Source organism: Salmo trutta, chromosome 25 (assembly GCF_901001165.1).
Source record: "Salmo trutta chromosome 25, fSalTru1.1, whole genome shotgun sequence".
NCBI classification, from domain to species: Eukaryota; Metazoa; Chordata; class Actinopteri; order Salmoniformes; family Salmonidae; genus Salmo; species Salmo trutta.
In genome coordinates this window covers 27,287,699-27,312,141 of record NC_042981.1, presented here as the reverse complement: position 1 = coordinate 27,312,141, position 24,443 = coordinate 27,287,699, and the positions used below count along the sequence as shown (strand labels likewise).

The window sequence follows — 24,443 nt, the reverse complement described above, 5'->3', positions numbered from 1 at the left end:
ATCTTGATTTGATATTGTTTTGTTCATCATTTGATTTCTATAATAATTATTTTGTTAAAGAAATTCTACAAATGACAGACTTCCCTTGTTTGTCTACATCACATGATGGGTATGGCTAGATATGAGGCGGCACCTTCTATTATGTAAACAAAGAGTACAATCTGGAAATTCATAAAGGGATCATAGCTTCCACTTTCCACATCATTTTGAAAGAACAGAACTTTCGAAACTCACCGACATAGATGAAACCTGTCCAAATCTGGGCAGGGGGTCCAGGTGGATTCCTATGTTAATATAGCTTTCAGGGTGCAGTATGATTCTTTTAGGCTGGCAGGCGTGCCTGGATGTGTCTGTAAGGGGACCCAGCTAGCAATGAGGACGCGACCCTATTTCCGCGCGCCGGGACTGATTTAATCGGCCCGAATCCGGGTGCCGGGCTCGGACTGCCCAGAGTAAGCCAGAACTAAGCCGACACTGCCGGTGTTTTGCCAGAATCCCTCCAGAAGTGTCCTGATGCAAATTCATATTACTATTACCCATCCACCCCACTGATAGTTCTCAATTCAGTTTCATTACACTATAAAAAATACAAATAGCTGTAAACTAACAACCTTACACAATGAACAAGTAGACATGTACTCATTGGGTTTTTTAACTATAAAAAAATGGAAAGATATTACATTTCATACAACAGTACAATGTAGGTAGGTAGTAGGGAACAGAGCCCTGAGCCAAACATCCACAGCAGCAGTGTCCCCTTATACGGTGTCTCCCCAATTATATGTGACATATGAATTGTCTATTTTTTATGCTCTTCTATATGTTCCTTGTTAATTGATTCCCTATTCGCCAGTCTCTAATCCACTATCTGCTTGCACCTGTTGGGCCTGTTACGGACAGCATCTTCTTAATTTGTTTGTTGTTTGTACAGCACTGATGAAGGCATAACATTCTGAACACATATAATTGGAAAGAGATGTAACATGGTGACTACAAGTAACATGCTGACCACACCACTCGCGTGGCTTGCTTGGGTGTTGCAAAATAAATGTACACATACATGTCAATCATTGCACCCACACTGCTCGCGCGCGTCAACGAACGTCTGCATAGCCAGCTGCTAAAATAGAACTTAGTTCTATTTGTGATGCTTGACGAGCTGCAAGTCCCACCTCTCCCATCTCCTCATTGTTTTTGAGCGGCATTTACCCACGTGGGTGATTGAAAGATGAACTGAGGTCCACAATCCAGACCAGTTGGTGGTGGTAATGCACCTTAAAGTTGGTTGCCAACCGCCATATAAAGTCCAAAGAAGAAGAAGAAGCCTGAAGGAGGAGAGATTACTATAAACGAACTCGGCTTACCCTTTTATCTGTGGATTAATTGTCAGAGTAGGTAAAATAACAACCCAATGTTTATATCCCAGGACAAATTAGCTAGCAACAGCAAGCTAGCTAGCTAAATTGCCATAAATGTTTAATGCTTTTCGACCTGTCCCCAAATGAATATAGTTGGTTCAGAGTTTGTTTTGATATTTCAACACGCGTGTCCTGATCGCATCTGGTGTGGGTGGACAAAAGCAACATGCGGGCAGACGCACGCGAGCGGTGTGGTCAGCATGTAAGGCCGAAACAAATGCTCTGTTCCATTTTTTTTATTAGCACCTTGCGCTTTCACTTTTTGTATTATTTTGAGCATGGATTAAATTAAGCCTCCTTTGGTTATTCCTTTTCATGGTTTTGAGTGCTAGTACTTTTTGAACTCTACAGATATTTTCTCTCTCACGCACCATCCGCTTTTCATTTTAGCCTGAGCGCAAACCCTCTGACTGGCTTTCTAAACATATTATGACAAATTATTTTTAATGCAGCGTGAAACTGAGCAGACCCAAATTATATCCTCTCGGTTTTGTGTTGAGAGTGAGTGATGAAAATGTAAATACTGTTGGCTGCTGTGACTAACTATGGGGGGCCACAGTGCTGACGGGCCGAATCAGAACATTCTCTCTCTGGTCAAAGACAAAGTCAGCAGTTCTGCCTCAAGTGAATAACACAGAAACTGCATGCTCACTAAAATATACATTAGACACCCAGTCCAAGGCTGCAATTGGTTGGCTATTTATAATGGGGGGAGCTGGGGCAAAGTTCCCTGTTACCTCCAGGAGTGAATATCTCTGACTTACACCTTCCAGCAAGCATCTAGCCTCACTTCAATGTGATTCGCTGTTACCCAATGATAAAATGCCATTCACTGTCAGTCTTACTGAGCTAAAAGTGGCAGCAGCCAAACCAATGTAAAATTAATCTCACATTTTCAACTAGGAAATCCCTCCACTTCCCCTATCCTTTATGTCCAGTCGTTGTCACACCTTTCTGATGAATGTGCCACTTCTACACTTCTGTCTACCACCCTCATCAATACTTGGCTGTCTCTGTTGTTTTCACAAGGCTCTGCTTGGCTAAGTGCCCCATTCCTCCTAACTCTCCATTGTAAATAGCGCATTGAGCCCCCCTTCAGTGGTGTGCTCTACTCTGCTATTACAACCTGTTTGAAGTGGTGTTCAGTTTAAAAGTGCAATAACAGTTAACACAAAAACAAAATGGTAGTGAGGGCAACCACGGCGGTGTAATGCATCACCAAAAAGAGTTGTGACAACTTGATGTTATTTTTGATGTACTAATCCTGTCTATTCATCTGTAAGTAATACAACAACCCCCTTTAAACCATGGCATTTGTTGGTTACGTTCATGGTTCTCCATATCAGTCCATTAATACTACTGTTACTACAGATAAACCTCTATGTCTGTCTGTATATTAGGATCAAGCTGCTTGTGCTATATACCCCAACTGTCTTCCTCTCAGGCTAGTCTTAACAGCCTGGGGTATAATAACTACAGCCCTTTTGTGTGAGACAGTCTTTGTCCCCCCATTTCATAGAGAGGGTATTGTCTGTTTAAAAGAGCACCATGAGACTCCCTTTCAATACCCCCCCCCCCCCCCATCCCCACCAACAAACATACACAAGCCCAAACACAAAGCGGGGAGATCAAAAGCTCTCTAGCACATACCACACTGATGGGGAGCAGATGCAGAGAGAGCTGCTCTGTGGAGGTGGGTCTTGCTTGAGTGTGTGTGTGTGTGTGTGTACAAAGTCAGATGTTTCTTGGTAATAGGCATGGAACAGTGACTAACTGTATGAGCCATGATGACGTATTGAAGACAAAGCTCCTATTTTCCTTCCTAGTTCCTCCATGCCCTCCCCCTGCAGCCTCCTCTATATCAGGAGTGGTCAAGTTCCCTGGACGTCTTAGACTGTGAGAGAGAGTGTGTACATGTGTTAAGAACTTGTGGGAATGGGATGTGATTGTAGAGTACTATTTCGGTGACAGCTACATAAACTTCACATGGAACTCATTTAAACTACTTTTCCTCTCATATATTTTTGTTATTTATTTCACCTTTATTTAACTAGGTAGGCTAGTTGAGAACAAGTTATCATTTGCAACTGCGACCTGGCCAAGATAAAGCAAAGCAGTTCGACACATACAACACAGAGTTACACATGCAATAAACAAACATACAGTCAATAATACAGTAGAAAAGTCTATATACAGTATGTGCAAATGAGGTAGGATAAGAGAGGTAAGGCAATAAATAGGCCATGGTGGCGAAGTAATTACAATATAGCAATCAAACACTGGAATGGTAGATGTGCAGAATATATATACTGCTCAAAAAAATAAAGCGAACACTTAAACAACACATCCTAGATCTGAATGAAATAAATAATCTTATTAAATACTTTTTTCTTTACATAGTTGAATGTGCTGACAACAAAATCACACAAAAATAATCAGTGGAAATCCAATTTATCAACCTATGGAGGTCTGGATTTGGAGTCACACTCAAAATTAAAGTGGAAAACCACACTACAGGCTGATCCAACTTTGATGTAATGTCCTTAAAACAAGTCAAAATGAGGCTCAGTAGTGTGTGTGGCCTCCACGTGCCTGTATGACCTCCCTACAACGCCTGGGCATGCTCCTGATGAGGTGGCGGATGGTCTCCTGAGGGATCTCCTCCCAGACCTGGACTAAAGCATCCGCCAACTCCTGGACAGTCTGTGGTGCAACGTGGCGTTGGTGGATGGAGCGAGACATGATGTCCCAGATGTGCTCAATTGGATTCAGGTCTGGGGAATGGGCGGGCCAGTCCATAGCATCAATGCCTTCCTCTTGCAGGAACTGCTGACACACTCCAGCCACATGAGGTCTAGCATTGTCTTGCATTAGGAGGTACCCAGGGCCAACCGCACCAGCATATGGTCTCACAAGGGGTCTGAGGATCTCATCTCGGTACCTAATGGCAGTCAGGCTACCTCTGGCGAGCACATGGAGGGCTGTGCGGCCACCCAAAGAAATGCCACCCCACACCATGACTGACCCACCGCCAAACCGGTCATGCTGGAGGATGTTGCAGGCCGCAGAACGTTCTCCATGGCGTCTCCAGACTCTGTCACGTCTGTCACATGTGCTCAGTGTGAACCTGCTTTCATCTGTGAAGAGCACAGGGCGCCAGTGGCGAATTTGCCAATCTTGGTGTTCTCTGGCAAATGCCAAACGTCCTGCACGGTGTTGGGCTGTAAGCACAACCCCCACCTGTGGACGTCGGGCCCTCATACCACCCTCATGGAGTCTGTTTCTGACCGTTTGAGCAGACACATGCACATTTGTGGCCTGCTGGAGGTCATTTTGCAGGGCTCTGGCAGTGCTCCTCCTGCTCCTCCTTGCACAAAGGCGGAGGTAGCGGTCCTGCTGCTGGGTTGTTGCCCTCCTACGACCTCCTCCACATCTCCTGATGTACTGGCTTGTCTCCTAGTAGCGCCTCCATGCTCTGGACACTACGCTGACAGACACAGCAAACCTTCTTGCCACAGCTCGCATTGATGTGCCATCCTGGATGAGCTGCACTACCTGAGCCACTTGTGTGGGTTGTAGACTCCGTCTCATGCTACCACTAGAGTGAAAGCACCGCCAGCATTCAAAAGTGACCAAAACATCAGCCAGGAAGCATAGGAACTGAGAAGTGGTCTGTGGTCCCCACCTTCAGAACCACTCCTTTATTGGGGGTGTCTTGCTAATTGCCTATAATTTCCACCTGTTGTCTATTCCATTTGCACAACAGCATGTGAAATGTATTGTCAGTCAGTGTTGCTTCCTAAGTGGACAGTTTGATTTCACATTAGTGTGATTGACTTGGAGTTACATTGTGTTGTTTAAGTGTTCCCTTTATTTTTTTGAGCAGTGTATATATATATATACATATACACATATATATATATATTTATATATATATATATATATATAAATGTGCAGGTAGAGATACTGGGGTGCAAAGGAGCAAAATAAATAAATACAGTATGAGGATGAGGTACTTGGATGGGCTATTTAGAGATTGGCTATGTACAGGTGCAGTAATCTGTGAGCTGCTCTGACAACTGGTGCTTAAAGCTAGTGAGGGAGATATGAGTCTCCAGCTTCAGTGATTTTTGCAGTTCATTCCAGTCATTGGCAGCAGAGAACTGGAAGGAAAGGCGGCCAAAGGAAGAATTGGCTTTGGGGGTGACCAGTGAGATATACCTGCTGGAGCGCGTGCTACGGGTGGGTGCTGCTATGGTGACCAGTGAGCTGAGAAAAGGCGGGGCTTTACCTAGCAGAGACTTGTAGATGACCTGGAGTCAGTGGGTTTGGTGACGAGTATGAAGTGAGGACCAGCCAACGAAAGCGTACAGGTCGCAGTGGTGGGTAGCATATGGGGCTTTGGTGACAAAACGGATGGCACTGTGATAGACTGCCATCATTTTGTTGAGTAGAGTGTTGGAGGCTATTTTGTAAATGACATCGCCGAAGTCGAGGATCAGTAGGAGGGTCAGTTTTACGAGGGTATGTTTGGCAGCATTAGTGAAGGAGGCTTTGTTGTGAAATAGGAAGACGATTCTAGATTTAATTTTGGATTGGAGATGCTTAATGTGAGTCTGGAAGGAGAGTTTACAGTCTAACCAGACACCTAGGTATTTGTAGTTGTCCACATATTCAAAGTCAGAACCGTCCAGAGTAGTGATGCTGGACGGGCGGGCAGGTGTGGGCAGCGATCGGTTGAAGAGCACGTGTTTAGTTTTACTTGCATTTAAGACCAGTTGGAGGCCACGGAAGGAGAGCTGTATGGCATTGAAGCTCGTCTGGAGGTTAGTTAACACAGTGTCCAAAGAAGGGCCAGAGGTATACAGAATGGTGTCGTCTGCGTAGAGGTGGAATCAGAGAATCACCAGCAGCAAGAGCGACATCATTGATGTTTTCAGAGAAGAGAGTCGGCCTGAGAATTGAACCCTGTGGCACACCCATAGAGACTGCCAGAGGTCCGGACAACAGGCCCTCCGATTTGACACACTGAACTCTATCTGAGAAGTAGTTGGTGAACCAGGGGAGGCAATCATTTGAGAAACCAAGGCTGTTGAGTCTCCCGATAAGGATATGGTGATTAACAGAGTCGAAAGCCTTGGCCAGGTCGATAAATACGGCTGCACAGTGGGCATAAGGGCATATATGGGCATAAGACTTCCAAGAACAGACTAGTCATTATTTAAACTGAGTGAGATATACTTCACAGAACAATGCATGTGTGTGAGAAATCTAGAGACGGGATTCCTGGAGATCTGCATCATAGGAAAGTGAAGCAACTATGTTTATTAAGGTGTTTGACAGAGGCACTGATGTACGGTCCTGTATCATATCAGGGTAGAGGGGTATGCTGAGGTTATGGTGTGGTGCCTGTTTTGTCGCTAGCTAGGTCTCCATGATGGCTAAGGCCCTTAATCAGCTGACTGCAGCATGACAGTGGGAGAATTTTAGGAATGTGCTGATCCTGTCCTTCTTTCTCCCCTGACCCCAGTGCTGAACAAAAGTCCTGTTGTTATTCTTCAGTCTTGAAGGACCACATGCAGGTTTACAGGTGACAAGCGCAGAGCAATGAGTGTACTACATTGACTCACACACACATGTCAATTCCTCTTTGATCATGCCATTTTAGAACTGGTGTTTCCTCTCCGTCTTAGCTAAAGTAAAGTCGGAAACAAACACTCAAGGCTAATTCTTAAATGAACTACAGTATATGGGAAAGGGATACCTAGTCATTCAACCGAAAAGTGTCTTCAGCATTTAACGCAACCCCTCTGAATCATCTGAATGTGGTCAGAAGTATGTGCCAGAGATGCGATGTCCTCCCTCCCTCCCTAACATGTTGAACTCCACCGGGAACGGGAGGTAAAAGCAGGATATGTAATTCACTGATCCACTGCTTGTACAGCTGCCAGTGACAAACCTGATATAATTTCCAGTTGTAAAGTTTCCAGATAACAGTAGGGGGCAGTTGTCCTTCTTGGCGATCCATTATGTCGTCACTAGTTACCACAGCCACAAAGTCATTATTCTAGCTAAACCCCACCTATTTATACCATTTCAGCCCACACAGCCATACTTCCACTAAACTATAGCATGATGAATCAACGTGTTGCACAATGTTTTGCAAGAATGCGGAATTAACCTGTTGAGTAACGTTTCCGGGTCACACAAAGTTTCATAATTGAGGCGTCATGCTAACACACCACAATCACACGAATACCCCCGTGTCCTAAAATTACTCACCACATGACAGCAACATGTTTGTCTTGAAAGGGGAGGACAGCCTTACATTATTCTATTTATTAGTCATGCACTCCTTAAAACGTTGGGCATCAGCGTAAAAACTGAGCAGAGTTAATGGCCTTCCCTTTGTTTAGTTAGGGTCTAAATTAAATTGAATGCCTCATTGTGGAGATACATGTGCATCTAGCCCAAAAGTGAACTCCTAGACTGCCTGATGGCTCTTCATAGGTCTGAAAGTATCCGATAGATGAAAGCAACGACAAAAGCTTCCCTCAACCCTCAGGTAGGCACTACATTTCAAGGTGGTTTCTAGATGTGGTGAGGGGTTGATTTTGTAAGCGTAGGATGGACAAAATTGCAACGAACAAGGCCCCATCTTTGCTCTTAAAAAGCAGAGATAAGGTCTGGGAGATTGGTGCCCCACAGTGGTATAGCAAAGAAAGAGCAGTCAACACAAGCGGAACTGAAGACAGGACACGAAGCAGATTTTTCAAGCATCCCTTTTACTAACGATCACCTGTTACAAAAAACCCCCGAAATATTCAGTGTTAATGAAATTACCAACAATATAGCGAGCGTTGATTACAGATATGGGATTCCTCTAATAGTTACAGAAGGATTAAAAACCTCAGCTCAGTAGACCTGTCGTTCTGCTCCCACAGCTAGGCAGGGCCACAGCCTCCCTCCTACTGGCTCTGCACTTAGACTTCCTCTACGGATCTCCATGGTTACAGTTACTTAGTGTCCCATCTGACATGCTGGGACCCTCCCCTATCCCCTTGCCCTCCCTCCCAATACCCAGCCAAAGTATGCATGTACAGTAGCTATGTATTCATGAATCAACACATGTACAGTACGTGTTTGAGTTGTCAGGACAGGAGTCAAAGAGATCAACAATTGTCGTGTACAGTCAGCAGGTCCTAACAGTTACTTTTTTAAACAATACATTTTTCCTTTAACTTAAAAGGACAAACAACCCAAAGTTCATTTTGGAATCCACTTCATCGCCCTCTTGACAAAGAAAACTAACAGAGAAATACGATTTATTCAAAGCGTTCCATTGAAAAAAAGGGGGTACTAAACAGGGGGGGGGGGGGGGGGGGGGGGTGCCACACAGTCAATGTGTAGGATGCCTTTAGTTCTGGCTGTGCTGTTGGGGTCATGAGGAATGTGGTGGGACTTTGCAGTAGTAAGGTCTGGTTTGGTGTTCGGCGTGTTTGTAGTTTGAGGGAGCCCCTCTGCTCTGGGGCCCAGCCAGGTCTCTCCCTGACCCTGCTGAGGAGGAGCAGGTGGGGGTCAGAGGTTATAGGTCAGCGCTGGGCATGGGGTCAGCAAGAGGCTGCCTACAGTACAGGTGAAAGGGAAAGCGAGGAGTGTAGCAGGAGAGGATGAGAGTGCATGATAGGAGAGGTGGAGAGGTTGTCTCTGTAGAGAGGGTCCATCCTCCCCTCCCTATACTTCAGGCGAGTCTGATTCCTGCAAGAAAGCACAGTTCAATATCTCTTTAGAGTTACAACGAAGACTTACATGCCAGTTATACCCTCCATTTATTGTAAATTGACTCCTATATTTCAAAGCCTTCTTTTGATTGCTGTGTTATCCAATGTCCTACCGCCTCTTGTCCCTTGGTGAGTTGCCGGTTGACAGCCAGCAGCAGCTGCTGCAGTTCCCTAACAGTTTGGTTTAGGCCTGCCGTCTTCTTTTCCTTCCTGTCAATCTCCTCCTGAGGGACATAGTGACAGTTAAGTTACCCCCCTCTCTGGTCACTTTCAATAAAACTACCCCTACTGGTCAATATAACTACCCCTAGGTAAAGACTGGTTACATTTAATATACAACTACAATACCACGGGGGGGCCAGTACAAAAATGCATGAAATGAAATGTATGCATTCACTACTGTAAGTCGCTCTGGATAAGAGCGTCTGCTAAATGACTAAAATGTAAATGTAAAACTACAACTACTCATAGCTACCTGTGTTTTTAGCATGAATGTACACTACCTACATCATATGACTGACTTCAAAACAAATATTTAAAATAAAAAAAATCCACCCAGCCACAAAGTTCCCCTCCAGTAATTCTTACGTGTGATGAGAGGCTGCTGTTCTCTATCAGGTCACCCTGGCCAGTCTCTTTGCAGATCTCCTCCTGGATCATGTCCAGAGACTGCTGGGCCTGTGGTAGAGCAGGATGGGGGAAATTACAAGAAACATTTAAGCTTACATTTCAGGTAATATAAGTGTGTTCAACACATCCACGTATTCCAACTGTTCAGAGTGTATTTAGCTCCTAGTGTTTCATTCTAGACTTGGGACTGGTAAACTATTTCTCTAAGAACAATGTACATCCAAACAAACTTAACATAGTCCAATCCTGAGGGGCTGTCTTACCTTATAGAGATTCCCAGCCACCTTCTGCCTCTCACGCTCCTCGGTCTCCAGTTTAGACAGAGTCTCAGTCAGCTGGGTCTTCAGCTGCAACCAAACGCCAGAGAGACGAGACACTTAACACATGACAATGACCGTTCCACTCCTGATAAAATCTGATCTCAAACTGTTTGGAGGGGGGAATTTGCATATACACAAGGTGATATATTTGTATATTTCTACCAATAAAATGTAAACATCTGTTTTGCATACACCAAAACTTTTTTTCACTTGGCTTTTAGAGCAGTCGAGGTAGACATGTAGCTATATCTGCTAAACTAATAATAATTAGCGAGACACTGACATTTTATTATTATTTTTTTTTAATGCATTGTCAAATGAAAAACCATAAAATGTTCAGGTATCCTTGAAGGCATTCACAGACAGAAGGGTGGCAAGACAAGAGACAGACGTCAAAACAGAGACAGACGTTGAAAATGTTTCAACTGCGTGTGGAGGCAAATAAAGGACAATATGATGTGTGTGCGTGCAGTTGAAGGCATAGAATGTATCCCCAAAGATGGCCGACATGGAGAAGCTCATTGGCCTGTACAGGAGTAGCAGAAAGCCACCGTAAGCCTTTTAGTGGTAGTGATGGGATAGTGCAGGGGTATTCAACTCTTACTCTATGAGGTCCGGAGCCTGCTGGTTTTCTGTTCTACCTGATAATTGCACCCACCTAAATCAGTCCCTGACAATAGGAGAACAGGGGGGTGGGGGGGGGGGGGCAGTGGAACTGGCTTCAAGGTCTAGAGTTGAGATTGGGGGGGGATAGTGGATAGTGTGCAGGATGGAAACAGTAGTTTTTTAAGTCTGTCCTCTCACGAGTAAGGAAGGTCCATCTATAACCAATGATACTAATAGCTCAGTCTATCGTTACACTAAGAATATAACTGCCTCCTAAAAAGCTAAGAAAACCCACGTTACACATGCATATAAAAACAGCTTAGCCTGTTGTATTTAAGCTTATATCACTACTGTATCCAGAGGTTGTAGAAAGATGGAATGACACCCAAAGGACATTGAGAACCTTTATTCTCCAGGCAGGTGATGACCCCAGAGATAACGTTGGGTGGTGGTGGTGAAGTAGGGAGGAGGGACAGGCTCTACCTATATGGGTGAGCAAGGCTTACCAAATCCAACTCCTCATTCTGCCTGACTGCTTCTGTATAAGCGCCATCAAGTTAGCTCTGCAGTTCAGTCAACAGATCTTTAAACTGAAATGAAGTGTGAGATGTTTTTAACGAGCGGCTGTGGGACCCGGGGAAACAACGCTACACAGCTGAAGCAAGGGAACGGCTTGGGTGATCAGCTGCAAGTGTCCTAGTAGTGAATTAGGGTGTGAGTGTCCTAGTAGTGAATTAGGGTGTGAGTGTCCTAGTAGAGAATTAGGGTGTGAGTGTCCTAGTAGTGAATTAGGGTGTGAGTGTCCTAGTAGTGAATTAGGGTGTGAGTGTCCTAGTAGAGAATTAGGGTGTGAGTGTCCTAGTAGAGAATTAGGGTGTGAGTGTCCTAGTAGTGAATTAGGGTGTGAGTGTCCTAGTAGAGAATTAGGGTGTGAGTGTCCTAGTAGTGAATTAGGGTGTGAGTGTCCTAGTAGAGAATTAGGGTGTGAGTGTCCTAGTAGTGAATTAGGGTGTGAGTGTCCTAGTAGAGAATTAGGGTGTGAGTGTCCTAGTAGTGAATTAGGGTGTGAGTGTCCTAGTAGTGAATTAGGGTGTGAGTGTCCTAGTAGTGAATTAGGGTGTGAGTGTCCTAGTAGTGAATTAGGGTGTGAGTGTCCTAGTAGTGAATTAGGGTGTGAGTGTCCTAGTAGTGAATTAGGGTGTGAGTGTCCTAGTAGTGAATTAGGGTGTGAGTGTCCTAGTAGTGAATTAGGGTGTGAGTGTCCTAGTAGAGAATTAGGGTGTGAGTGTCCTAGAATTAGGGTGTGAGTGTAATAGCATCTAAAGCTGTTTAGGAGAGTTCGATTGTTCTAGATCTGACCAATGATCTACAGCGACCTAGATAAAATACTCTCACTCTCTGGAGAAACTTGTGATGATATAAATGAATGCAGCTGGAATGTTTCTGTTGTGTGCCTGCAAAGGGACTCCATTGATTTAACAGGAAACAACTAGAAAAACATGAAGTGCTGTAAGTTACTGTGTGAAGTTCGTAAACCCTCTAAAACAGAGCATTCTACAATGAAAAATGTGTGTTGTGTGTATGAATGTAATGTCCAACTGTTGCATGTACTAACACAATGGTGGATACCACAAACAGTAAACAAAGAGACATGCTCCATAAACATATAGTAAGTACAGGAACACCCATAAACAATGCAGAGGGGAATGACTACATTTGCATTTTATCTGACGCTCTTATCCAGAGTAATTAGGGTTAAGTGCCATGCTTAAGGGCACAGACAGACTTTTCACCTAGTCATCTCGGGGATTCGAACCAACAACATTTTGGTTACTGGTCCAACGCTCTTAACCACTAGGCTACCTGCCGCCCCTATGACTATATAGATGGATAACCACTACGACATGACCGAGTATGACAGGTAGATGACAGGAAGTTGAGTCAGCTCACCTCGCTAACCTCCGTCACATAGGTGGCGCTCTCGTACTCTGCTCTCTCCAGCTCAGACTCAAGGTACTGCTTGTCTCTTCTCAACTATGGACAAACAAAATATTGCATTTTTAGCTATATATGAAAATCAATTAAAGTGAATGAGTCAACTGATGTAAAGTGCCTAAATAATACAATTGCTGAGCGGTATGTAAAGTGTTAAACTGAAGGACTGACGTTGTCCAGCTCCCCGAGGTCGCTCATTCTGTCCACCTCCTGCTCCAGTGTTGCCACTTTCACACTCATCTAGGAAAGAAAGGGCAGGAGAGTGACTATAAGCACCACACCAGTGGATGCTGGTGGAAGGAGCTATAGGAGGTCATTGTAATGGCGGGAATGAAGGAACTGAGTCAAACGTGGTTTCCATGTGTTTGATGCTGTCCCATTTATTCCATTCCAGCCTTACAATGAGCCCATCCTCCTATAGCTCTTCCCACCAGCCTCCACTGCACCCCACATACCAATGATATTGTTAAAAGTGCAATAAACACAACTTGAGGTTAATTGAATGTTCTTCAGTGTTCACCTCTTTCAGCTCTGTCTGTGACAGATTCAGCTTCACCTTCCAGCGAGACTCCTCCTGCTCCACACTGCTCTGGAGGCGCTGCAGGATGCCCTCCTGTGGACAGTAGATGGTATTACAGGTTAGTTTCACAGCCTCCTAATGACACATTTTTAACGTAATCTACAGGACACTGATAGAGAGCGTCGCCTCACCGTCTCAGCCAACACTTTCTTGTATGTCTCACAATCTTTCTGTAGAACCTTCTGGGCCTCTTCTGATTCCTTCAGCTTATCAGCCAATATCTGGTGAACAGAACAGCCCTGGTTTCACTTCTTTCCACCACAGTTCTCAGACATTTTAAAACATACAAGTCTTTTTTATAGGAAACCTTGGTGTCCTCTGAGCCCCCTGGAGCTGGAGGTCTGGGCTCTGCTGCTAGGGTCACCTCTGCTGCCGGGGCCTCTTTCACTGCAGTCTCAAACCTCTGCAGCCACTCCTGGTGGTTCTGAGAGATACACAACAATAGACCATGTGGAACAGATTAGAATTGAATATCACATCATGTGGTTCTCTGAAGCTCAGTTGGTAGAGCATGGCTCTTGCAACGCCAGTGGTTCAATTCCCGGGACACCCATACGTAAAACGTATGCATGCATGACTGAGTCGCTTTGGGTGAAAGTGTTTGCTAAATGGCATATTATATACTGTATTATGTGAGACCTTACATGTTCAGTGGGAAGAGGCACGTTGGGTAGCAGTCTGTGCAAAACATCTCGACACTCTACCTGAGCTGTCTCCAGGGCTGTCTGGTGCTCCTGAAGAGGTAGAGGGAGAAGGAGGAAGAGAAAAGGGGACGTTCAACATGGACTACACTCAGGGCTCTCTCTCACACACACACACAGCTGTGCAGGGAAACATCCAACACCTCAAATCGCTACCTCTGCTCGCTTGGTTTCAGCCCTCCCATCTCAGAGTGCATACAGGAGCATGGCCTGTGACAAATGCAACTCCCTCTCGACGACACTCCAGTGTAACAAACAGCGGCTCAATTATTTAGTGTGCTTCAAGCAAGTATTCATCCACCCCAGTGTTCAGCAGCCACACACCACCACGAGACGAGTTCATTAAGTTTAGACCCTGCTCTGCTCTCCACAGGTTCACAAAGTTCACATTGGTCTCCTTTCAAGGAGGAACGTGTTACTCACTCTTGTTCACTCAGTTGCAGTAATGCCCCGGAGGAGCTAACATTTTTCCCATGGAGCACCACACGTGCTTCCATTATGAAGAACCACCAAACAAAACACACTACGTTGGTACCATTAATCACACTAGCTGCACAGGGCTCGAAACTCTCAGGAGGAGAGAGATGTCTTGTATAACCCATCTTACCCGCCGATGGAGTGAGTCCTGTAAGGGACCGCTGGTGCAGTCACCTCTACTCTCATTAACACCTTGTGTTGTAAGGGGAAAGGGATCTACGCTGTGACATATGCTTTGGATTGTGTATGAGCATGCATTTTCCTGAGAGCACACAACAGGTGTCCAGGAACTCCTACACTCAGCTTAAATGAAGGCCATTTTTACTGTACCAAGATGGCCGAGAGCAGCTGCTGGGAAAATCAGTTCACTATGTACCCGGTCTGCTTTATGGACATGAGGAGCGAGTCACTAGGGGTTAGAACTGTGGCAAAAATATACCGAGCCCCCCACAACTGTTTATAGTAGGAGAGCAATCTGTTAGTCTATGGTTTATTAGTGGGTCCCTAAATACACACGGCTAAGCAAAGGGTCATGGCAGATCATATTCTCACTGATGAAGAAGACTAGAAAAACCCCTAGGAAACAGCTGGGTGGATATTAACAGCAGCTACAGCAGAAGACCTTGTGTCAATATTACAGTCTGCTTTCTACACTAAACTAAAATATAAAAAGCAACACGTAAAATGTTGGTCCCATATTTCATGAGCTGAAATAAAAGATCAAGAACAAAATAGCGTATTTCTCGCATATCTGCACAAATCTCTGCAGTTGTCACACAATACGTTACAGATGCCAAAAGTTGAGGGAGCGTGCAATTGGCAAGCTGACTGCAGGAATGTCCACCAGAGCTGTTGCCAGAGAATTGAATGCTCATTTCTCTACCGTAGGCCGCCTCCAATGTCATTTGAGAGAATTTGACAGTACGTCCAACCGGCTTCACAATCGCAGACCACGTGTATGGCATCATGTGGGCGAGCAGTTTGCTGATGTCAGTGTTGTGAACAGAGTGCCCCATGGTGGTGGTGGGGTTTTGGGCAGGCATAAGCTACGGACAACGAACAGAATTGCACTGTATCAATGGCAATTTGAATGCCCAGAGATACCGTGACGAGTTCCCGAGGTCCATTGTCATGCCATTCATCCGCCGCCATCACCTCATGTTTCTTCAGCATGACAATGCACGGCCGCATATCGCAAGGGTCTGTACAAAATTCCTGGAAGCTGAAAATGTTCCAGTTCTTCCTTGGCCTGCATACTCACCAGACATGTCACCCATTGAGCAGGTTTGGGATGCTCTGGATCGACCTGTATGACAGTATGTTCCAGTTCCCGCCAATATCCAGCAACTACGCTCAGTGGGACAACATTCCACAATCAACAGCCTGATCAACTCTATGCGAAGGAGATGTGTCACACTGCATGAGGCAAATGGTGTCACACCAGATATTAACTGGTTCTGATCCACACCCCTACCTTTTTTTTTAAGGTACAGCATGTGACTAACAGATGCACATCTGTATTCCCATTCTCATATGAAATCCATAGATTAGAGCCTCATTTATTTATTTCAATTGGTGTAAAGTACTTAAGTAAAAATACTTTAAAGTACTAAAGTCGTTTTTTTTGTAGATCTGTACTTTATTTATATTTGACAACTTTTACCTAACTACATTCCTAAATAAAAGGATGCAATTTTTACGCCATACATTTTCCCTGGTCCAATTCACACACTTATCAAGAGAGCGCCCCTGGTCAGCCCCACTGCCTCTGATCTGGCGGAGTCACTAAATACACATGCTGTTTGTAAATGTGTTTGAGTGTTGGAGTGTACCCTTGGCTATCAGTAAATAAAATAAAATTGTGTCTACTGGTTTGCTTAATATAAGGAACTTCAAATGATTCATACTTTTGATACTTAAGTATATTTTACTCAAGTAGTATTTACTGGGTGACTTTTACTTGAGTCATTTTCTATTAAGGCATCTTTACTTTTACTCAAGTATGGCAATTGGGCACTTTTTCCACCACTGCTGATTTAAAATCGTGGCATGCTGTGTTTATATTTTTGTTCAGTATATTAGTCAATGCAGTAAGGTGGTAGCGTACACAAATTGAAAGATTTCTGTATGTTGATCAATAGTATCACTGTTATTTTATCATGTTTTCAAAAATGATTTTACACAAAATAATGATGTTGACTGATTGCACATATTCTGGACATCATTTTCTAAAACGGCAATTCTGCAGGATCAAATTTCTTTAGAAAATCTTGGAAAAGAATTTCACTAGCGGCTGATGGCTGTATTGATGTCAGTATATATACATCACAAAGCATAATGGAACACATGCAGAATTGGGGAAAGGAAATGAGAGAAGCACATGGCAGGAAGTGAGAGGAGCATCACGAAGATCATGGATCTCAAACTCATTATGACCATCCAGCTACATGAAATCTGGAGTCAGTCACTGCACACTCATTTTCAATTCCCAGTTTTTCTTTGTACTGGAATTTAGGTAGTTATATAACTGTACAAGTAAAGCAGATTCTAGCGCAGAATAGCAAGCAGAACTCAAGAACAGGAGTGGTAAAGTTCTACATAAAATTCATTAGTCTTTCTGAAATTCCTGAGGGGAATAGCTAATGGAGACAATTATTCAGGGCCAGAGTGCAGAAAGAGGGGAGAAATCAGTATGCAGCAGCATATGTATGAATAATGGAGTAATCTCACTGGTCGATTATGGCAATAGCTGTTTGGGGATGAATCAGGTTTTCAATCTAGAGTAAAGCAGACTGGAAGCAGCGTCCGAACCTTGAGGGCTTTGCCAAGTTTCCCCTGAAGCATGGACTCGGTGGCTGCCAGAGCCTCCATAGCGCTCCAGTTTTTCACCCGAAGCTCCTGGTCAGTTTCAAAAGAGATACGACTTTCAGTTCAGCCTCAGGGAAAAGTATGCAGTGACCCACAAACACAATTCATATAGGGACGAACAGAGAACCATTAGTTAATACTATTTTCTACTCTCCTTTTCTGTACAGCTGTCCTGTCCTATCCTGTTTCTGAGTGTAGGTTTAAAAGAAAATCCTCACTGTACTTTACCTGTAAACCAGTCTAAGGGTCAAGCGCAGCTTAACATGAGCTGCCCATCTAACGATTGAGTCTTTAAAAAGGATCGGCCACTAAATTGTATCGGCAAAAACAAACAAACAAACGGCAAAAACAAACAAACAACAATTTGTAAGTCGCTCTGGATAAGAGCGTCTGCTAAATGACTTAAATGTTTGTCATTCAGTAGAGGTCTTTGGGATAGACACTGAAAGAATATGAAGGATGAGAGCTGCAGCTCACTGCCAAAAAAGTAAAATGTACCTAAATAGGAAAAGCCAAATCACATTATATAGAGCTAGTCAACAAGGTAGCTCTCGGTCTCTGTAAAACAAGGCTGTTGTTATAATGTGGACACAGAAATAGGGACTCCTTGTAAACATGGCCAAGAACAGAGCAGAGTAGACTGACAGCCCTTAAGCATGGAATTTCAAATTAACAGAACTAAAATGTAATGGTAGAGAAATCATTGACTTGAATAATTTCAAGTAGCTTTATTAATTTCATTCATAGTCTGACAAAATGCAATTTATCCACTTGGGAAAATGAGTACAGTGAGATTATTCATTTGAAGCAGAGGTGCACAGGACTGCAGATGCATGGGTAGAGTGACATAACTGAGAGATGTGGTTTAGGGCAGTGGTTCTCAAACCTCTCCTCAGGGACCCCTCAGAAATCACCATTTTGTTGTAGCCCTTTTCTAACTCATCTGATTCACCTAGTCTTGATAATTAGTTGACAAGTTGAATCAGGTGTGTTAGCTCCAGAATAGTTGAAATACATAGAATGGCTGGGGGGTCCCTGAGGAAGGGTTTGAGAACCCCTGGTTTAGCAGAGTATATACAGGATGAGGTCTGCAGATGTATGTCAGGGCTAGACTGGAGAGGTAGGTAGTGTGGGTGTGGGCTGGGGAAGCAGCAGGACTGTCTGCAACACAGGACGGGACACCTACGTTGTTCTTGCTCCTGTGAAGCTCCAGGGACTCCCTCAGCTTAGCCAGCTCTCCCTGGAGATCAGACACCTGCTTCTCCTTCTCTGCCAACCTGGAGGACAGAACACCACCACACATACATTACCAAGCATAACGCTGCTGGATAGCCCCATGCCAAGGGACACCTACTGTATACTGAAGGGAATTCTGTGAAGTATTGCTGTTACTCACGCTGTCAGCAGTTCCGGGCTTGGGGCCTCTGTGTGGGTCAGCTAGAACAAGAAGTTACTTACTTAACTTGTTATTCTTCACCCTCTCCCATTCAGCCAATACAGATGACTACCACCTCTTCCCTCACCTGTTGCTGCTGTAGTTCCTGCACCTTGTCGCTCACCTCCTTGGCCCTCGCCTCCAACTCACTCTGTAGGGTCTGGATCTCCTGGTCCTTAGCAACAAGCCTGCAACAAAGTGTGTGTCAGTCTAATTTCTCAGGGTACAATGCCGTAATCGAGTAGGAAAGAGTAGTACAATAGGCTTAAGGATAGTACAGTAGGCTTACTGTGTCTGTAGTTCTAGGAGCTGGTTTCTGGCACTGGTGGTGTCCTCAGCCTCCTTCTGTCTCAGCTGCTCCAGCCCCACCACCTGCTGCTCCAGAGACTGCAGGGACAACAAACACAGGGTCACACCAAACACCCAGCAGGGAGACACAGCACAGTCTAGAACCAAAACAGTAACATTGGGAAAAGTCTAAACACATGCCAATAAAGCCCTTAACTTGAATTTTGAAAGAGAGAGAGAGAGAGAGAGAGAGAGAGAGACTATGAACACACACCTCAATGGTCATCCCATTGCTGGAGTCACTCGCCTGTGCTTCCTGTAGGCTCTCCTCCATTGACTTAATCTGCTCATCTTTCTCTTGGATCCTTGAAACACAGAACAACAAAACTTGGCGAACACAGAAGAAATTGTCCATGAATATGGCAAGCTGTTTCATAGCAGTTGCTAGGGAAAAATAGGTATTTTCATTGACTTACTTGCTCTGTAGTGCGTCCACTATCGAATCGGACAATTTCTGAGAGTAGGAAAAGGAAAAGAGGGAGAATCCATGAGGGAACGGAGTTGAGACTATCAAAATAAAAAGAGACAGCAGATCCATGTGGGGGGGGGAAGTGTGCGTAACATACCTGTTCAGTAGTCTGAAGCTTTAAAGCCACCATCTCTTGTTTCAAAACCTCCTTCTCTTCTCTTACAGTCTGACCGAGAAAGCAATTTGATTTCAAACACTTCAACATCATTTTTGTTTACAAAATGCACGATCAAAACTGTGTTTATCTGGTGGGGTGATCAAGCTCATTCCCCTGAACACTGCTCACCTTCAATTCCTCCTCCTTATTGGCCACCTCAATCAGCCCCATCTTCAGCAGGTCCTCCACAGTCTTGATGTTCTCCTCCCGCTCTTGGAAACTGTGTGTGGCGGTGGGGGGGATAACAACAACACAAAGAGACAGTGAGACAGGGTCAATGTGAAGTATAGCATTGTTTTCTGGTGTGGTCTTAATGCTCTCCGTTCTCACATACCTCCTCTGGAACTGGTCCAAGGCCAGCTGAGAAGCAGTCTAGATGGGGAGAGAGGGTGTGTCAGAGAGTTATGCATACTGAGGAACTGGTAGATCACAGCAGGAGTTCCATCTAAGAAAACAGGTGTGTTTCACTTCTGACCTGTTCAGAAATCTGAGCCTGCAGATTCTGGAGCTCTACCTTCAGTGACATGTTCTCATTGTGCATGGCCTGTGGAGGAGAGAGGAGGGTGAGGGCAGGAAGCCCAGATTCAACAACATTCATCTCACACAAAGGAGATATCACTATTCATTTGACAGTGTGCATGTAGGTCTACAGTAGTTTGATAATATCTTTATCCTAATGACCATTTTCAGCTAATTTACTTTGTTTTAATGAACAAAGGCGGCCCAGAGGGCTTATCATAGTTCTGTTTTATAACTGTACTAGCTACTATGCTTCACAAATAAATAACTTCCATGTATAGTAAGCCCACAAATCAATCCACTGTACTGTGAGCAGCATTCCTACAGCTCAACACATTCCATCCGGTTAACAGACCGTATTTTACAGAGCTGGTGTAATAATGGGGGTTTAGACAGTATTACAGAGTATTACTGGAGGTACCTGCATGTTAGTTTCCCTGCTGGCGCCACTGCTCCTCTCACCATTCAGGGAGTCCTCCAGACTCTTCCTCTGCAGTTCCTTCTCAGCCAGCCTGGACACAACCACACAGGGCAAGAGTCAGCAACACAACCCATATGACAGGGACAAGAGTCAGAGAGGACATTATATGGAACAGACAGACATTCAAGGATCAGGCTACACAGATGTGCAAGTGGGCTGGGGAAACACTTACAGCTTCTGTAGCTCCTCAAAGTGGGATACAGTAGTGACCTGAAAGAGGAGGGAAGACAGTGGTCACAACACACTCACATATACAGTACCAGTCAAAAAGGTTGGACACCTACTCATTCAAGGGTTTTTCTTTATCTTTTACTATTTTCTACATTGTAGAATAATAGTAAAGACATCAAATTATGAAATAACACATATGGAATTATGGAATTACCAAAAAAAGTGTTAAATAAATCAAAATATATTTTATATTTGGGATTCTTCAAAGTAGCCACCCTTTGCCTTGATGACAGCTTTGCACACTCTTGGCATTATCTCAACCAGCTTCATGAGGTAGTCACCTGGAATATATTTCAATTAACAGGTGTGCCTTGTTAAAAGTTAATTTGTGGAATTTCTTTCCTTCTTAATGCGTTTGAGCCAATCAATTGTGTTGTGACAAGGTAGGGGAGGTATACAGAAGATAGCCCTATTTGGTAAAAGACCAAGTCCATATTATGGCAAGAACAGCTCAAATAAGCAAAGAGAAACGACAGTCCATCATTACTTTAAGACATGAAGGTCAGTCAAACTGGAAAATTTCAAGAACTTTGAACGTTTCTTCAAGTGCCATCAAGAGCTATGATGAAACTGGCTCTCATGAGGACTGTCACAGGAAAGGAAGACCCAGTTACCTCTGCTGCAGAGGATAAGTTCTTTAGAGTTAACTGCACCTCAGATTGCAGCCCAAACAAACTCTTCAGAGAGTTCACGTAACAGACAGTCTCCTCTGAACAGTTGATGTTGAGTGAGTCAGGCCTCCATGGTCAAATTTCTGCAAAGAAACCCACTACTAAAAGGACACCAATAAGAAAAAGAGACTTGCTTGGGCCACGAAACACAGGCAATGTCCAAATGTGAGATTTTTGGTTCCAACCGCCATGTCTTTGTGAGATGCAGAGTAGGTGAACGGGTGATCTCAGCATGTATGGTTCCCACTGAGAAGTATGGAGGAGGTGTGATGTAGGGTGCTTTGCTGGTGATACTGTTGGGGATTTATTTAGAATTCAAGTCACACTTAACCAGCATGGCTACCACAGTATTCTGCAGTGATATGCCATCCCATCTGGTTTGAGCTTAGTGGGACTATCATTTGTTTTTCAACAGGACAATTACCCAAAACACACCTCCAGGCTGTGTAAGGGCTATTTGACCAAGAAGGAGAGTGATGGAGTGCTGCATCAGATAACCTGGCCTCCACAATCACCCGACCTCAACCCAATTAAGATGGTTTGGGATGAGTTGGACTGCAGAGTGAAGGAAAAGCAGCCAACAAGTTTTGGTTACTACATGAGTCCATGTGTTATTTCATAGTTTTGATGTCTTCACCATTATTCTACAATGTAGAAAATAGTAAAAATAAAAGAAAAACCCTTGAATGAGTAGGTATGTCCAAACCTTTTTGACTGGTAATGTACATAGAAACATATGAACTCTTGTTGATGAACTAAAGGGTGAAACATGTTGAAACATACCTGTGAGCTCAACTGGTTCTGCAGAGTCTCAATCTGGGCCTGAAGGCCACTGTTTTCCCTTAGGAGATCCTGTCAGGATTAAAAGGATGTTATGTTCAGTGCATACCAGAATATGAAAAATACAAATACAAAAATAATTCAAATATTTGGCCCATTTCAGTCTCTCAACTAAAACAGTTTCCCTTTAACTACTTCTCTCCCTCGTTTCCAAATGGTTTGAGTGTGAAGTCCTGTTTATACGTGGCACAATAACTTTAACATCCAAGTTTAACTGTCAACCATTGGTGAATGTAAACACTAGGGAATGTGTTATTGTTATACACATCACATCTGTCATTACAACAATAAGGGCTGTGTTCCCCTACCTGGACCTGCGCTGAGTTGTCAGCCAGGCTGTGCTGGGACACCTCCAGCAGCTGCATCACCTTCTGCTCCACCTGGTCCTTGGACACTATGGTGTCGGTCAGGCTGCTGTGCAGCGTCTGGATCTCCTTGTTCTTGTTGCTCATCTCCGTCTCCACCGCCAGCAGCTGGCTCTGCAGCTCTGAGAGAGGAGAGACACCAGACCCAGTCATATCACATTCATCATATGTAACATTTCTTACATATTGGCAATGAGTCGCGCATTAGTTTGCGTTTCAGAGGTCTGTTTATAGAATCTTTGTGAGCACCTTCTTTAGCAGCATGAAGTTTCTCCCTCTCTGCGTTGACGTTGTGGAGGTAGTTCTGGAGCTCGTCCCAGCGGCGCTTAGCTTCCTGCAGTTGAGCCTGGTGATCATGGGACAACACTTGGCACTTTGACAGTGAACATACACTGACACAACCTCAGAATCCATCTCACTGTACTGGGGTTATGGTGATGAACACAGGAAAGGCTGACCTGGGTGTCTGTTGCAGGGAAGCAGTGTTCATACTGAGCACAAAGCCTCAAACAGACCCACTTCCTGAGCTAACACAATCCTCCACTTCCCTGTTCTATTACACACCACCCAGACCCCTCCCTTAGGAAGGGTGGACACAGGCCCTCCCATGGTTACAGTGAGAAACCCGAAACAGTCCAGGTCTGACCACGAAGGAGAGATTCCTTTGTGTTTAATCTCTGTGGGGCAACCTAGTAAACTATGGGCTGAATAAATAACTAAATTAGATGCCCATGTGAGTCATAGCCCCTCCCCTGACAAACCGCATACCTCCAGCTGAGACACATTCTGCTTGTAGTTGACCTCCAGCGACTTCCTCTGGTGCTCCTCCTGCTGCAGCTTGTTGTTGTTCTCCGTCAGCTCTTTCATCAGACCAGAGTACTCAGAGCGCAGCTGGTTCAGCTCTGACGACTGCCTGCCATGCACACCACAACCACTATTACAACCAACACACTCATCCATGCCGTGCCTCAAAGGCAACTAGTATTCTTACAGTGCAATACAATACCAATCAAAGAACTTAACATCTTTATAATCTAGAAAACAGATGGCTGGGAGGTGGCACTCACTTGCTCTCCATCTGGTTGGTGGCAGAGCTGACTGCATCTCTCAGGATGCCGTTCTCCTGCTGCAGCCTGGCGATCTGACCCTCCAGCTGCTCCCTCAGCTTCTGAAACTACACAACATTGGGAGTCAGTACCACCAAACAGACAGCATCAGACAGAAACACTCGTCTATACTGCCTCAGGACTGATGTTGGAGTATAAAGCATGACAGTAAAAAGTGAGGGTAGTTGAGGTTTGGCCTGTTTAAGTAAAGGTATCAGAGTGGTGGATGGTGGTCACCTTCATCTGTATGCCTTGGAGCTCTCCCTGGGATTTAGCCTGCATGACATTCAGCTCCTTCTCCAGTGCCCCACGCTGGTCCCTCAGAACAGCCTCCGCCCTCACAGTCTTCTGCTTCTCCTGCTGCAGCTCCTAACAGCGGACAGGGCAGAAATGGAAGCGAATCAGCATTGGAATGAAATGGCACCAAGCCACGGCCAGAGTCCAC

General features: G+C 44.5%; 1 protein-coding gene across 3 annotated transcripts in view; it reads right to left on the bottom strand.

Annotated features, from left to right (window-relative positions):
* Positions 1 to 8,182: 8,182 nt before the first annotated feature.
* ktn1 (kinectin 1) overlaps positions 8,183 to 24,443 on the bottom strand; it is a 36,499-nt gene continuing 20,238 nt past the window's right edge. For 2 of the 3 annotated variants that reach the window (XM_029713451.1, XM_029713450.1), the window contains exons 6-34: positions 24,236 to 24,367; positions 23,960 to 24,066; positions 23,661 to 23,805; positions 23,142 to 23,238; positions 22,836 to 23,014; positions 22,471 to 22,539; positions 20,958 to 20,995; positions 20,726 to 20,816; positions 20,261 to 20,329; positions 20,120 to 20,157; positions 19,915 to 20,005; positions 19,726 to 19,794; positions 19,576 to 19,613; positions 19,374 to 19,464; positions 19,101 to 19,198; positions 18,900 to 18,999; positions 18,773 to 18,813; positions 18,563 to 18,653; positions 17,320 to 17,406; positions 13,975 to 14,064; positions 13,638 to 13,754; positions 13,462 to 13,551; positions 13,271 to 13,363; positions 12,922 to 12,990; positions 12,706 to 12,789; positions 10,093 to 10,176; positions 9,788 to 9,877; positions 9,313 to 9,423; positions 8,183 to 9,176 (exon numbers count right to left, since the gene is read on the bottom strand). In XM_029713451.1, the coding sequence (XP_029569311.1) occupies positions 9,153 to 9,176; positions 9,313 to 9,423; positions 9,788 to 9,877; positions 10,093 to 10,176; positions 12,706 to 12,789; positions 12,922 to 12,990; positions 13,271 to 13,363; positions 13,462 to 13,551; positions 13,638 to 13,754; positions 13,975 to 14,064; positions 17,320 to 17,406; positions 18,563 to 18,653; positions 18,773 to 18,813; positions 18,900 to 18,999; positions 19,101 to 19,198; positions 19,374 to 19,464; positions 19,576 to 19,613; positions 19,726 to 19,794; positions 19,915 to 20,005; positions 20,120 to 20,157; positions 20,261 to 20,329; positions 20,726 to 20,816; positions 20,958 to 20,995; positions 22,471 to 22,539; positions 22,836 to 23,014; positions 23,142 to 23,238; positions 23,661 to 23,805; positions 23,960 to 24,066; positions 24,236 to 24,367 (2,523 nt within the window). In that variant the 3' untranslated portion in view covers positions 8,183 to 9,152. The remainder of the gene's footprint in view (positions 9,177 to 9,312; positions 9,424 to 9,787; positions 9,878 to 10,092; positions 10,177 to 12,705; positions 12,790 to 12,921; positions 12,991 to 13,270; positions 13,364 to 13,461; positions 13,552 to 13,637; positions 13,755 to 13,974; positions 14,065 to 17,319; positions 17,407 to 18,562; positions 18,654 to 18,772; positions 18,814 to 18,899; positions 19,000 to 19,100; positions 19,199 to 19,373; positions 19,465 to 19,575; positions 19,614 to 19,725; positions 19,795 to 19,914; positions 20,006 to 20,119; positions 20,158 to 20,260; positions 20,330 to 20,725; positions 20,817 to 20,957; positions 20,996 to 22,470; positions 22,540 to 22,835; positions 23,015 to 23,141; positions 23,239 to 23,660; positions 23,806 to 23,959; positions 24,067 to 24,235; positions 24,368 to 24,443) is intronic. The other variant, XM_029713452.1, reaches the window with a different exon arrangement.